Raw genomic sequence first — 14,489 nt, 5'->3', positions numbered from 1 at the left:
TTGACGTGATCTCAAGACCCCTACCTTCTAATCACATGGATGCGTTCTGAGCTATCTAAAAACAAGTGCGTTTCCTAAATTGTTGCCTATTCTTAAACAGTTCTGCTGTCTTGGGGGTTTGCTCTGAGTCCCTCTCTGTCTAGCCGGATACTACTCAGCCTGCACGCTGCAACAGAAACATCACCTCCTCCTGGAAGGCTTCTCTGATTACCCCAGCCAGAAGCCATCACATTATCAGAATTATTCCAACCATCCCTTTTATAATAATCTGTTACTTCATGTTTATGCTAATTATTTTACCTTTACCTGCTATAAATTCTTAGAAAGAATTGTGCTTTATATGATGCCCTTTTTAGCAGGATGCTTTTTTTGCACATAGCAAAAACAGGGCCTGTTTACTCAGAGATCATCTTCATGTTACCAGTGAAACAGTAGGTCCATGTCAAGAGACTTTGAGAGACTGCACTAAGATGGCACAGTTAGTGGCAGAGCTGGAACCCAAACCCAAGACTCTAAACTCTTATTCCTATAGTCTCATCAAACCACTGCTAGTTATCTGCCTGGTTCTATGCTGTAACTACAGTCTCAAAAAGTGAGTTCTTAACCCCTAAGTTTAGATAAAGATTTCAGACTTCTCCGAAAAAGCTTTCTTCTAGATTGGATTTAATAGGTTTGGATGCAAGAAAAAATAGTAGGTTTCTTTCTTTCTTTCTTCTTTAGCGCTCAGCATCCTCTGTCCCCATGGAGCCGAAGTAAGGGTGACTTCTATGCTAGTGGAGACCCGGTGGGTGGGGTGAATTTGTCTTTTTCACGAATGTACTCGTTGTACTTCCACAGCTTGGCCTCTGATGCTTCCACCACATTTGTGATTCATAGCTGGGAACACACAGCAGTTCAGTTACGGGAACCCAACCAGTAACCACAAAATTTCAGCACTGCTATTGGGATTGAGCTGAAAAGTTATCGTTAAGGGCAAGGGCTATACCTCAGACCCTTTGTTACTCCTAACATCTAATATTATACCTTGTAGGTGATAAAAAAATAAATGTTTGTTTTCAAAATAATTGAGTGAAGCAAAATGAACCCAATATCATGTGTAGAGTTCAACTTAAGATTGGTTTAGTTAGCATAAACTGACTTAGACCGAGAATTTAACTCCAGGCAAGGAATTTGTTTATAAAGATAAACTAATTGCGAAAGAAAACTAAATAATAACCTAACTAAATAATAAACTATCATTTTCTCTAATCTGCTAAATGGGTAACAATTTTTTTTCTTTGGGTCTCAACTGCAGCACATGGGATCTTTAGTTGCAGCATATGGGATCTGGTCCCCCGGTGAGGAATCGAACCCTGGTCCTATGCACTGGAAGCTCAGAATCTTAGCCACTGGACCACCAGGGAGGTCCCTAGATTGGTAATTCTTAATGGAAGATGCAGATTAGGAGAAGCTGTGAACCACGGTTACTCCACTAAACATGCTTCCATGGTTTGGTGAGGCCAAGAGAGTCTGTGTGGACCACCTTTTCACCTAGGAGAGGATACCATGGAGCATCCCTGGGAAAATCTAAAGGATTTGCCTTGACAGCTTCATCAGACATGGCCACTAAAAATTCAATCCACTTAGCTTCTCTCTTTCACTGAGAATTCTGGGCACATGATTCTCTGGAATGTGAATGACACAGTTAGAAATCACACAGTGGTTCCTTTTCCCTGAAACGGGAAGTGAAGTTATTTACTCAGTCCTGACGGACACAAAGCACTCTTGCTTTTCCTGACATCAAACAAGGCTGCCCTTATTCCACGGAGCTGATGAACAGGGATCATGTACCACTGTCCACACTGGGTACTCTCAAGGGCATTATATGTAATTGTCTCCACTCTCCTGAAGGGCTCCCAAGGCTCTTTCTTATAATCTAATGGTACCTCAATTACCCATATCACTTTCTGAGATTTCCTTAAAATCAGGATTGTCATTGTCTGGTCCTCATCACAGGCATCTAGGGTAACAGGCATTGTGTAAAGTCACAGCATCAAATCTTATAACTCCTCAGGAAAAGTATCCTTCTTATAGACCCAGAATGAGCACTTGGTTTCCAAACTGTGTCCCACATCAATATGAAATCACTTCTCCCCATCAATATATGTATTGTTGATATATATAGATATATATCTCACTATATATATATACATATATATATGTATCACACAGCACAAGTTCTTTATTTTTACATACAAAGTGCGTATTTCTAGTTATCTGAGCCCCTTTTTATCTGTTAGAGAATTGGGGTTGAGCGCTTGCTGGGTGGTTAATAATTTCACATTCTCATATGCTATCATTAAAATTGAGGGAACTCCTAAGCCAGTAAAGATGTGTTTGCAAGTGTGTGAAAATAAAAAGGGATTGTTGGTAGTTGCCAAACATCTCATAAATATCTGTATCAATTACTTCTAGCTTTATGAGGGAGAGACTGAGATGAGGAGATGTTGATTATTCACTTGTGAAAGTGAAAGTGAAGATACTCAGTTGTGTCTGACTCTTTGGAACCCCATGGACTGTAGCCCACCAGGCTCCTCCATCCACGGAATTTTTCAGGCAAGATTTCCTTCTCCTGGGGATCTTCCTGACCCAGGAATCAAACCTGGGTCTCCCACATTGTAGGCAGATGCTTTTACCATCTGAGCCACCAGGGAAGCTTGATTATTCACTTAGTGAGAACTAAAAAGCTGCAGCCACTCAGATGAGAGACATGGATTTTTTTTTTTCCCTGCGGCAAAACTTCTCCAAAGCACACTGGGTCCTGATGACAAAGTCTCCCCCCAGGGGAAGTATTTCTCTCCCTACCTGGGAAAAAACATCCTGAAATGTCCTGTCCAATTGTACTCCTTTCTGGACATATGGAAAACAGAAGAGATATCCTCCACCAAGTAAAGCAGCCAAGTGCTAACTGAACGTCGCGTGTGTTCGAGGGCACCCCCAAAGCTCTTTCACATTTCCAAATACACCAGCAGATCTTAAACCCACTTCCCTCATTTGACCACCATAGAAGGGCTGAGAGTGACTTACCCACCGACTGAGACTGGGGTAAGTAATAGAACACTCGACAGAACTATAACTTGTAAGAAAACAAAATCGTTTTATTTGATGCTTATTTTGCATCAGCTACTGCTAAAAAGCAACACAAGTTCTAATTTTCTAATATGCTATAATCCAAAAACCTCAGAGGTATTTCCCACGGAGAAAATCCTGCAGGAAATGGCGTTTTGAAAGAGAGAAGGGGAAAAAAATCCACCCCTCTGTTTTCCTTAGGGGAAAATGTTTTATTTGTAGTGAACATGAAACAATGATGAAATAGACATTCTCCTGGAACAATCTAAGGATGTTCACTTCTTTGAGTAGTTTAACACAGGATCTTGGTACAAAAAAGAACACAAGTGGGCTATCAACAAATGACGCTAACATTGCACTGAACTTTCTGAAAAAAAAAATTCTAACCAAATCTATTTTGTTGTAATTAGTGATTTACATTTTCAGTACAAACTCCAGAGCACTATTTTAATATCCGGAAAGATAAAATAAGAGCTGGGATTTAGCAAATGCTGAATTCTGAGCACTGTCCTAAGAAAGTGCAAAAAAATTTTCTCTTCGGCCCAATTCTGAGTTGTATTTGCCCAGTTATGGGAACAGGCACTCACTGAGGAATTTTTCACTCATTTGATAAATATTCATTATATACCAGGCAGTGGGGATACAGCCCTAGACCAGAGACTTGGTCCAGGCCATCAAGATGCTCACAACCCAGCAGATAAGGCAAATACAAAGCACACACGGGATGTCAGTCTGTACAGGGGATCTTGTGAAATGAACCACGATGTTAAACAGTCACTCCCAGCTTTCCTAACCAAAGGCAAGTTTAGGATAAATACTTAACTGACAGATAACCAAACAAAACGTAGTCCTATCTCATTTTTTCTGTCTGCACTTTTCGCTAAAACATTTGATGGCTGATCTAACAACCCAGAACAGGATTTTGATTCTGTTGTTGTTCTAGCACTGATGTGTATTGGACTGGTGATCTCTTTTTAAAATCAAAATCCTAAATTTTGGTGTTCCTTTCTTGACTGTGATTGATGTTTTATCACTTCTAGATGGGTTATTCTATTAATCAGATATTCAAAAAGGGTTGGTTTATAATAGACACAGTTTATGTTGTTTCACATAACTTTGAAATAATTAATCTAATAAAGACTTTAAGATTTGCAGACAAATATTCTATTTTTACACATTTTCAATTTAATTTTACAAAATGTAACGATACCTATCAGGTACTAAATAGCTACTATAAACTAAATAGGTTTTTGTTTCCAGTTTTATTTCTTTTTTTTTTTTTTTTTTTGCCTCACTGTACAGCTTCTGGGATCCTAGCTCCCTGAACCCAGGCCCCCTGCAATGGAAGGGCAGAGTCCTAATCACTGGGCTGCCAGAAAATTCCCATAAATGGGTTTTTTTAAAACACCATTACTGGTAAACCCTGCCCTCCCCTTAGATCCCTGTAAGGTACTATTAGCCCTATCTGACAGGAAGGAGAACTGAGGGTCTGAGAAGTTGTGTCTCCCAGCACCACACAACTGGCTAGCACTGGAACCTCTGATTATCTGACTGGTTATTTTATTCTCTTTACAGTCCTAAATTGAGCCCAGAGTTCTCACCCACCAGGGCACCAGGCACAATTCCTCATTGGGCAGCATTATAAGGGTGTTATAGTAATACGGTGAAAGCTTTCAAGCAACCAGAGTCCAATCAAACATCCAGGGTGCGACAAAACACCGGATTAACACGGGAAATGAAATGTGAAATAACTTCTCAGGTAAATAGCAAGTCGATGGACGGTGTCTAACTATGAAGTCTTTGCTAAGAAGATCAAACCACATCACCCATTGCTACCAGCAACCTCCTGGCTGTGTGAAACTCCCCGGGAAAGGGGGGGAAAATCATCTGGCATTAAGTAGGGGTTGGCCTGGAAACTCATCAAGAAACGCTGGGCCGGGAGAGCTTGTGTTTCCCGGTTTTGCTGTCTCCAGCAGACCTAGTCCTACAACAGTTCTGCTGAATCAGTGCAGCCAGGTCAACTGTTTAAGGAGGGAGGGATGATTCACCTTTTGAGGGTAAAGCGGGATCACTATCATCATCTCTTTGCAAAAGTCATCAGACGTCCCCAGTAAAACATGGAGCGCTTTCTGGGTGAATAGGAATACAAACTTGTAAGTCTAAAAGGTAATGCACACGGATCAAATTGCCCTGCACTAACTCCCTAAAAGCTCCCAGCGTGGTTGGATACCCAAGTGAACAGCGGCGGCTGGCTGACTGCGCCCAGAAAGCTTCCGGCCACTTCCAGATGATCAAGGAAGCTGACAGCCACCGCAAGCCTGCGTTCCTGAGGTCAGGCCGCTTTTAGGGGCTGTCTCTCCCCTTCCAGCACAGCAACCCCACGACACAAGAAATCTGCCAAAACCGCTCCCGGGGAACTCATGCTGGGGAGTCGCTTCAAAGCACACATGTCCCTTTTGGCTTGGGGGCTGCGGGCTCGCCATTCAACACCCTCCCTAACGGGCTTCTAAACACGCCTATGATTAATACTGGTACCCAGGAAAGAGAACTTCTTCTGACCTTGAGCGTGCGCGCTAAATAAATTACCTCGGAACGAAAGTGGTGAGATCTCAGAACAGCATCTGGGGGAGAAAAAAAAAAGAGAAAAACGAGACTTCAGTTAACTCCTTGTTCTTCACCTGCCGAGTCACCGACGACTTACCTGGGGGGGCGGGGGCCAGAAGGCGCGTTCCGGACGCCTCGAAAGCAGTGGGGATAGCCCGCAGAGGGGGTTGGCTGCTAGGCCATCAGTTTAGAAGTTTCAGGGAAAGTTTTGGGGGAGTTGGGGCGCCCCGAAGTCTCCCTGCCCCAGGCTCCGGCGCCGAGGGGCGCGGGTGGAGGCGGCTGCCGCAGCCCATACTCAGCTCGGCCGCCCCGGGGGCTCAGGCGCCGAGCCCGAGCGTCCGCCGCCTCCCCTCTCCCGGATCTCTGCGCGCCGCGGGCACCACGACCCGGCGGACCCGAGGAGGCGGCCGGGGCTTGAAACACCGAAGCGCACCGGGCCGGGGGAGGGAGAGCGAGGACGCGGCGGGGGCAGCGGCAAGGAGGGAGCCGCGCTCCCCTCTCCAGACCCGCCGAGCGGTCCCCCCGGCCCCGAGGAAGCCCGCCGCGACGCGCCTCACCTCGGCTCCTTGAACGACCCGAAAAGACCGATTTCATGGGATGCCTCCCTTTCTGGAGCCTGCGGTGCCAGCAGCAGAAGAAGACGATGGTGGCGATGGTGCCCAGCAGAAGCAGCAGGAGGAAGAGGGCACATTGGATGCTATAGGGTCTCAGCAGGACGAGGAACGCGGCGGCGATCATGGTGCGGGCTCGGCGCGGCCGGCCGGCGGGCGGCGGGACCGGAGGGCGGCGGCACAGGCACCCGCGCGGGGCGCACGCGGCGCGGCGAGCGCGGCTCAGCGCGTCATGCCCGGCGCTCGCGGCCCCGCGCCGTCCCAATGGCTGCGCACCCGCGGCCGCCGCGCTGCGCGAATGAGCCCGGGCTGCGGGCAGCGCTGCCCATGACTCAGCAGACGGCGGCCCGGCGGGCACTCGGCGGCGGGGAGCCGCCCCCGCCCCCCGCGGGCGCCCCCGCCCCGCCCCGCGCGCAGCCCCCGGGCGCAGCCCCGCCGCAGACGCGGCGCGGGGGGAGGGCCCGCCCCGCCGGCCCCGCCCGGACCCCGCGCATCGCCCCGCGGCCGCGGCGGCCGCAGCATCCCCGGAGCCGGAGCTCGCGGGGCGGGGCGGGCGCGGGGCGCGGGGCGCCGCGGCGGGGGCCCGCGGATGACATCACGGCTGGGCTGCGGCGGCGCGCGCGGACATGGCTGCGGCGGCTCCGGCGGCCCCCGGCTGCGCCCGGGCCTGAGCGCCCAGCGCCCTCCCGCGGGGCCACCTGCCCGTCCGCGCCGTCCGCGGGGCTCTGGCCCGGCGCCCCTTCGCTCCCGAGCGCCCGGGCTGCCGCCTCCCTGGCCTCGCGCGGCCGGATCGCTGGGGAGCCCGGCGACAGGGGGCGCCCCGGAGCCGGGGGTAGACCGCAGGGCGCCAGCGGGAGCCTCCGGGCGGTGCTGCCCCCACCTCCCACCCCTTCCCCCCCGCGCCCCGACCTGCGCGGCTGGGGCTTCGGAGGATGCAGCCGGGTGAGCGATTGCTTGCGGGGGGGTGGGGGTTCCTGCACGACCACGCGTAAGCCCCAGGCAGGGCCTTCCCTGGGATTCGGGGTTCCCCGGAACAAGGGGCCAACCCCTACCTCTCCGGCCCCCCTGAACTGGACGCGCGCCCCGGCTCGAGTCTGCAGAAGTGACCCCGACCACCCCTAACTTGGCACAGTTTCGCAGCCGAGAAGTGGGCACTTGGCATCCCCCTCTATCCATCCATGCGTTGACCCTAAAACCTCGCCTCCTTTAGTGCAGCTGGAGGGAGAGGCAATTTCAGATGTACGGAACCGGCAGATGGAGAAGCTGGAGGTTGACTTGTAAATACTCTAATTTGAGGAGAGATTTTGTAGGGAGAGGGTGGAAATAGTGACCTGTCACATTCAAAAGGCACACACTCCTCTCCGTCTTGCCCGCTCCCCTTCCTCCGTCATCAGCAAAAGGGATCCTGCAGCTGGCGGTTGTCCCGGGCCCGCTGGCGCAGTGCGGACGCCGGAGGCGCGGAGGGGGCGCTGCAGCGGCCGCCGGGCACCGGCTCAGAACAGATGGCAACAGCGACCTCGGCCGGCCGGTTCTGCGCCGCTGGCTGCTGCCCCCTAGCCGGGGCTGGTTTTGCTCGTGCGGGGCTGGGTTTTGTTTTATTTACTTGAATAATGAAACAGCAATTAGAATGACAAGGTAACCCATTACTACATGTGTGGAGTTTCTGCTAACTACTAAGGTGAACTCAAATATTTAGGAGACTGAAGAAATCGTGTAATTTTGTAAAATTCTGGAAAGCAGTTAAAGAATTGATGGCAATTATTGTTTTGTTACTTGCTTGTAGGATATAAAAATCCGTGTAGTTTTCTAACTATACATAATCCACTGTTCAGCTCTGCATAAAGGCTTAACTCTTGATGTTCTTAAGGCTTTTAAGCATCATCACATCTAAGCGTTATGGACACTCAAAAAGGCATTGCCCAGCGCATGTCTGAAATGCGATTCATCACCACGGGAAACATGGGGTTGAGCTTTTCTTATGGACATCTTGTTTCTTAAAACAACATGTTCTGGTTTGAAGATGGACCTTGCTTGCAGTGGTTGTGTAAAGTGAGAATGGTGGGTCAGAGTGCCGGCAGGATGGGTTTACCAGCAAGGTCTCAGGCTCTTGGGCTGACAGGTAGCACTGTGTCTGCGCAGGTAGCTCGAAGGTTTCCTGATTCTGCAGCCACTGCAGTGAGACACCGCATTCCTATCCACTGTGCCGAGGTCATTGAGGAAAAGTCTGGGAGCCTGCCCTGAGGGGCACACCAGAAAAGGAAGAATTCCTTATCCGGTTGCTTCGCAGAGGCGCAATGGAGTAATTTAAAGCAACAACAAAACTGAATTAACCTTTTGCAAACATTGGGAGAAATATCTCACAGAAGATAGGAAAGTCATCTTTACTTTATCCTTCTTATTGAGGAAAATTTCTGAGTGAGCAGAAATGGCCTAACTCTCCTTGAAACATGCCTAAGAGCACAAACACAGCATAGTAACCACTTTGCCCCAAACTGTACATTTATAACAACCAAAAGCAACTAAATAGCAATTATGGTTTTCTGAGCTATAACCTGAGCACAGCTGTTATCATCCTGAGTCTTACTGGAGCCATTTGTAAGTTTCAAGTGCACACAAGAACATCATTTATCTCTTTTGGCAGGCAAATACTTCACTGCCCTGCAGTTAAGATTATAGATACTTCGTTTTAGAGCTGTTCATTTCTGTTCTTTGCATCAGTAATCTCAAGGATACTAATAATAAGCTAACCAAATCGTTGAAAGAATTTAGTGTTTAGATTCTATCGTTATTTTCTGACTTGTTTGTTGCTAATTTATCATCCCCTTCTCCAAATGATGGCATGTTATTAATTGCTTCTTTCTGTGTGGTTGTGCAATGCTAATGCATTGTGGAATTCAATAAATATTAAATCAGCCAATCAATCCTTTTGGAAGTTAATTTAGTAGAATTCACACCTATTCTTTCCAGTAGGTTTCTATTAATAAAGAATAATTGATATTATAGCAAAATCACAAATTTAAAGTTTGGAGGTAGCAATGGAGGAGGAAGGTCTGTCATACCTTGGAATGAAAACTCAAGATGGAAATATATATACAATTTTTATTTTTATGATAGTGAGTTAGCACTGTCACCCAAGACAAATGAGTTGTGAAAATTAGTTAAGAGAATTTGGTATCAGGTATGTAGATGATACATCCTGCAGCCCTTTATCCCTTTAGATTTTCAACCAAATTGAGAACGCATACAAGGATTCAAAAGGAAATTAAGAGCCTGGCTTAGACTCAGGGCCAAGATGGAGCATCTTATCCCTTTTCCCCCTAACTCTGCTGACCTGCCCAGTCACAACTGAAGAAGTGTAGGCCTTCCCAACACTAAGGCCGGAAGGAAACCCTACCTATACTGCTTCTCACCTGAAGACTCAAAGGAGTCTGACACCCTCCAGTCCACATGGCCTGCAGCACAAGTAAGCAAGAGACCATCTGTGAAAGGGACCTTTCCTACACCAGCCCTGCCAATAGTGGTCCCAGCCCCTCCCCAGGGACCCTCATCATTGAGTCATTCTTCTCCCAAAGATAAATATGAGTAAGGGGCTTAGTAAGGTGACAGAAACATCTTCTACAGTACCTCCCTAGAGGTAGGAATGGCACGAATTCCTCATGTGTGCATCAGAAAGAAACATTGAGAAGTGTCTTCACCTAAGCTGTGTGGTGACCAGTTGAGGAAAAGACAGGGATCGCAGATGACTCAGGTTTGGGGCTTGGATGAAGGAACAGTTGTGAAGGCAGAGAAGACAAACTGAGGTTCAGACCCATTGAGGAGCAGAGTTGTCAGAAAGTCATCCATGTGAAATTACTCATGGAAACCCAGCTGGGGAATCAGAAGCAGAGAAGGGTGAGAATTGCACACATCAATTATAGTTGAAGTCACGCAGGTGGACAGAATTACAGAGGAAGAGAAAGTGTAGAAAGAACTGAAATCTGTTGAGGTCTATCCTGATGGGGCTTTTTTGTAAACCTACATTGCTGGAAATGCCTCATAGAGTGACTATGGTTTCCTTTAATCATAGATTAAATCATGTATTAGATCTGTGGTAAAGAACTGTAAGTCAGAACTGCCGAGTAAACTATGAAAAACTTAATGATCAAACTTTTTTTATCATAGATATTGGTACATCCCAATGATCTGTACTGTTCTAGTGTGTGATCGCTTAGGAGTGAATATGATCTGAACTTCTTGCATTCACAGAAGGTGTCTAAAATTCAGAGCCATGCAGATCCATCTCCTGACCCTAAACATGGTAAATTGCATGAGGAAATCGGATCCCGAAGATTACAGGTGAGGAACTTTCAAGTGTGTCCATATTCCATTGGAGAACAAAGAAGCCAAGTAAAAGAATTGTGGGCAGACTGACATGACAGCTGTGGAGTGAGCAAAACTTCTTTTTGAAAGGGTTATTTTGAAGATTTTGACTTTGGAGAACTATGGTGATTGGTAGTGGAAAGAATCAGAACACGTGAAATTCCTTAAAAATTTATTGAATAAAATAATTTTTCCTGTTCCACATAATAATAATAATTTTAAAAAGAAAACGTTTACACTTTGTGCAGAAAGAAAAAAAAGGAACTAGAATCAGAACTTTGGAGACATCTAACCGCTTGTGGGCTGGAAAATGAGAGCAGGAAGTGTTTCCGGTTCAGAGGCTTCTCAAGCCAGGTGCACATCCGGAGTAAGGAGTCAGAGCATTGAAGACCAGTGGCGAAGAGCCCTCTGCACACCTTCCAGGGAACCGGTTCATCACACTCGGAGAGGCTGAAACCAGACGGGAGGGGGTCGGAGAGGGACTAAGATGTGGAGAAGAGTCAAGAGCGATGTCTACAATCTTTGGGGCAATTTAGCTCTAGAATGCACGGGCAGAAATGCGAGTAAAGCCCAATAATTGTGCTTTCGTCAGAATAGGATACAACTTGGGAGAAGCAGCCAATAGTGGAAGAGAAATTGAAAGCTGAAGGGAGGGGAGAAGACAACCGCCTCTCCCACGTGCTTTGTGGTTCAGCTACTTGTCCTCAGGCCCCCTGAGTCTCCCAGACCTGTTCTTTCTGCTCTCAGGCTGCCTCTGACTCTACAGAGTTAAAACTGCCCCTGACTGGTTGTGATGCCTCCCTACCCCAACCCCTCCCCACCTGCCCTGGCTACAAATGTCCAGATAGAAGAAGGATTTTTAGGGAAAGAGAAAGAATGCCTTGGAATATCGCTGAGGCTATTTGTAAGCGTTTGTTACAAACTTTGGAAGTGAGTGGATGACCTGATTGGTAATCACGCAGAGATATTCCACTGGAATGTTACCCCGGAAAAAAAAAATTTAGGTAAGAATGACTCTAGCAATAAGTTACTTAAAATCATACTGATATTGGACTGATGACCTTCTTGATTGAACTTGTTTACTCTCAGAAGTCGGTGGTGTGAAAGGAATTGGGAGGAATCTGAGAAAGGTTGTATGCTTGTTCATTCCCAAGTGGTTTTCCTGACAGTCTGAGACCAGGGCCTGTGCCAACTGTATACATGCCCTTGAATTGAAAGTCCAAGGAGCCACATTATTTGGGAGCATCACTACAGCATCTAATATAATCCAGGAGGCAGTTTCCATCCACGAGGATCAGGAGAGCCATCATGAGAATGGATCACTATTCTCTTTTAAAATTTTGCATTGGAAGGTAATAGAATTATTCTTTGCAATAAATGTCAAATATTATTTGTAGCAAATATGTCCTGTAAAAGATCTTTATTTTAGCATAATAAAAATTTGAAAAATAAAAGCATCATTATAAGACAAAATATTTTACATGATATCATCCCAAACTGTTCTTTTATGTTTTAGAAATTTTAGAGCCTCATTAGGATTTGTTGTCCTAGCGGTGGCAAAATTCATGATCATTCTTGGGGGGAAGGGGTTTGTTCTTTTTTTGTGAACACTAACAGACTTCTCGAAAAGTCTGCTGACTTTGAGAGTTTAAAAACATCAATATAATTGAATTCATCTCCTCTGTAATGCTTTGCAGACAGTTTTTGGAAAGTAATCATTTATTATCCAGAAGCAAATAGAATTCATTTCTATAGTTTCCACACTGAGTGTGAGATTAGTCATGCAGGAAAATACTGAGTCATTTGGCTGGAAAATTTACTCATAGTTGTATGAACTGCCAATGGAAGATGTGGGAGCTGTTCATAAATCAAATTATAAAGCTCTCAGAGTTATAAATCACTGCCCAACCTTGTTCATTATTGTTCAGATAGTGTGGACTACTTCTACCATTTCTAAGAATGGGCAACTTGTACGAAGCAAGTTTGAAAGCAGAAGTCACTGCCTTCTAGATCCAAGATAAGAGCTGTCATATTCATTACAAGCATTTCAACATTCTTAAGGGAAAAAAGTAAGATAAGCAAGTGGTTTATAGTTGAAGCCCACCTGTGCTTCCCAGGTGGCCCCATGATAAAGAATCTGCCTGCCAATACAGAAGACTCTGGAGATTTCAAGTTCAGTCTTTGGGTTGGGAAGATCCCCTGCAGAAGGAAATGGCAACCCACTCCCGTGTTCTTGCCTGGAAAACCCCGTGGACAGAGAGGCCTGGTGGGCTGCAATCCATGGAGTCACAAAATAGTTGGCCAGGACTGAGCAACTCAACTAAACAAAAAACAAAGCAAATACGTTACGAGATGAGTAAATTCTTGATTAGCTAATGTTTATGGATTAAATTCCAGATTGTCTTAGTAAAATGACAGCAATATTTAATAACTAAAGGATCTCCATTTCTTACAATAGTTTTCATAGGACTTTTCCATTAAATATTTTGTGGTAACAGATTTGTATACTAATGCATTAATATGCTGGTAGCCTGAAAGGATGTCACTAAGAGAGCAGATAGCAAGTGTACCCAAGAAAAGGCGATGAGTAACTGAGAATTAGTAAAAGATGTTTCAGTAACATACAGCTCCAGATGTTATTGAAATTATCCAGGTGTAATGGCATCCCATGGGTCTAGGAACAGAAAGAAAAAAATATATCTTAACATGACTTTGTGGTTCCAAAATACTTTTTGGAGTAAAATAGGAAAACAAATAGCAAACTCACTCAATTAGGATATAGTAAAATTTATTTGTAATTTCTTTGTAATAGAAGAAAGCCAAAAATCTAAAGTGTGTCCTTGTTGGTCTTATCTGTGCCGTAGGAGTCTTTAACCTGGGATTCACAAACAGGATTCTAGGGACCTGAAATTATATGTAAAACTGTGGATCTCTTTGGAGGGACATGATCCACAGTTTTCACCGGGTTCTTGAGGAGTTATTACCAAAAAGAGCATCCTCAGAACCATACAGAGCCACACAGATATACCAAGGCTTCTACAGCATCAAACCATTCTATCATCCATCAGTATCACATCACATCAGTGACCACCTGCCTCCCAGACTGGGGGAAGCGTCTGAAGCATCTTCAGACTGGGACGAACTGAGGAAGCTCTCAGCTGTAACTAAACAAGCTCAGGGACGTTTCCCCAGTGCAAGGGGACAGCTAGGCAGAGACAGTGTGCTCTGAGCTTCCTTGTCCTGCCGCAACTTTAAACAGGTTTGAAGAGGGGCTAAAAGGCTCCTTCAGTAACTTCTATTGGATGTCAGTTTCAACCCTGAGAGGGGAAACCTGCATTAAGCTATCCAGGGCCACGCCACAGACATTTAGATGTTTGAAGGCAGAAGCCCATTCTGAGCCAGAAACACTGGTCCTGGAATTTAGTCTTCAGCTCAGAGTCTGCAAGGATCTCCATAAATCTTGAAGCTTAACAGAGAGGCAGGTGGACTTCCCTGACAGTCCAGTGGTTGACTCCCTCTCCACTGTGGAGGGCTGGGGTTCAATCCCTAGTCGGGGAACTAAAATCCCACATGCCACTCTGTGTGGCCAAAAACTAAAAATAAGAAAAGTTTTTAAAAAGAGCGAGGCAAGGACTTAGTATTAGGTTCCCAGAAGCTACTCCTAGACATCCTGGTGAATTTAGCGATCACTCCTCCTGTATCCTGCTTAAGCCACAGCTGTGAGGCTTTTCAATACCCAGTCTTCCCTGGAGGTCTGGGAACTGGGGCCCTGAATCACGCCAGGATAACCCTGCCTGAGGTGTGGAA

General features: G+C 46.2%; 2 protein-coding genes and 1 non-coding gene across 14 annotated transcripts in view; 2 read left to right on the top strand and 1 right to left on the bottom strand.

Moving 5' to 3' along the window:
* DST (dystonin) overlaps positions 1 to 6,518 on the bottom strand; it is a 511,627-nt gene extending 505,109 nt beyond the window's left edge. For 2 of the 8 annotated variants that reach the window (XM_043450644.1, XM_043450646.1), the window contains exons 1-2: positions 6,270 to 6,518; positions 5,695 to 5,729 (exon numbers count right to left, since the gene is read on the bottom strand). In XM_043450644.1, coding sequence (XP_043306579.1) covers positions 5,695 to 5,729; positions 6,270 to 6,450 — 216 coding nt within the window. In that variant the 5' untranslated portion in view covers positions 6,451 to 6,518. Of the gene's footprint in view, positions 1 to 5,667; positions 5,730 to 6,269 lie in introns of all 8 variants that reach the window. The other 6 variants (XM_043450645.1, XM_043450661.1, XM_043450659.1 and 3 more) reach the window with 6 other exon arrangements.
* Positions 6,519 to 7,126: 608 nt separating this feature from the next.
* The window catches only part of BEND6 (BEN domain containing 6), a 60,743-nt gene continuing 53,380 nt past the window's right edge, over positions 7,127 to 14,489 (top strand). The window contains exons 1-3 of one of the 5 annotated variants that reach the window (XM_043450417.1): positions 7,272 to 9,786; positions 10,569 to 10,658; positions 10,931 to 12,034. The gene's annotated coding sequence lies outside the window, so the exon portion shown is untranslated. The other 4 variants (XR_006266133.1, XM_043450414.1, XM_043450416.1 and 1 more) reach the window with 4 other exon arrangements.
* Positions 10,303 to 10,434, top strand: LOC122430215. The gene has a single exon (XR_006266293.1). It is a non-coding gene; the product is annotated as a small nucleolar RNA SNORA18 (small nucleolar RNA).

Source organism: Cervus canadensis, chromosome 28 (genome assembly GCF_019320065.1).
Source record: "Cervus canadensis isolate Bull #8, Minnesota chromosome 28, ASM1932006v1, whole genome shotgun sequence".
Taxonomy (NCBI): Eukaryota; Metazoa; Chordata; class Mammalia; order Artiodactyla; family Cervidae; genus Cervus; species Cervus canadensis.
The sequence above is the reverse complement of the archived record's forward strand: the minus strand, read 5'-3'. Positions and strand labels throughout refer to the sequence as shown.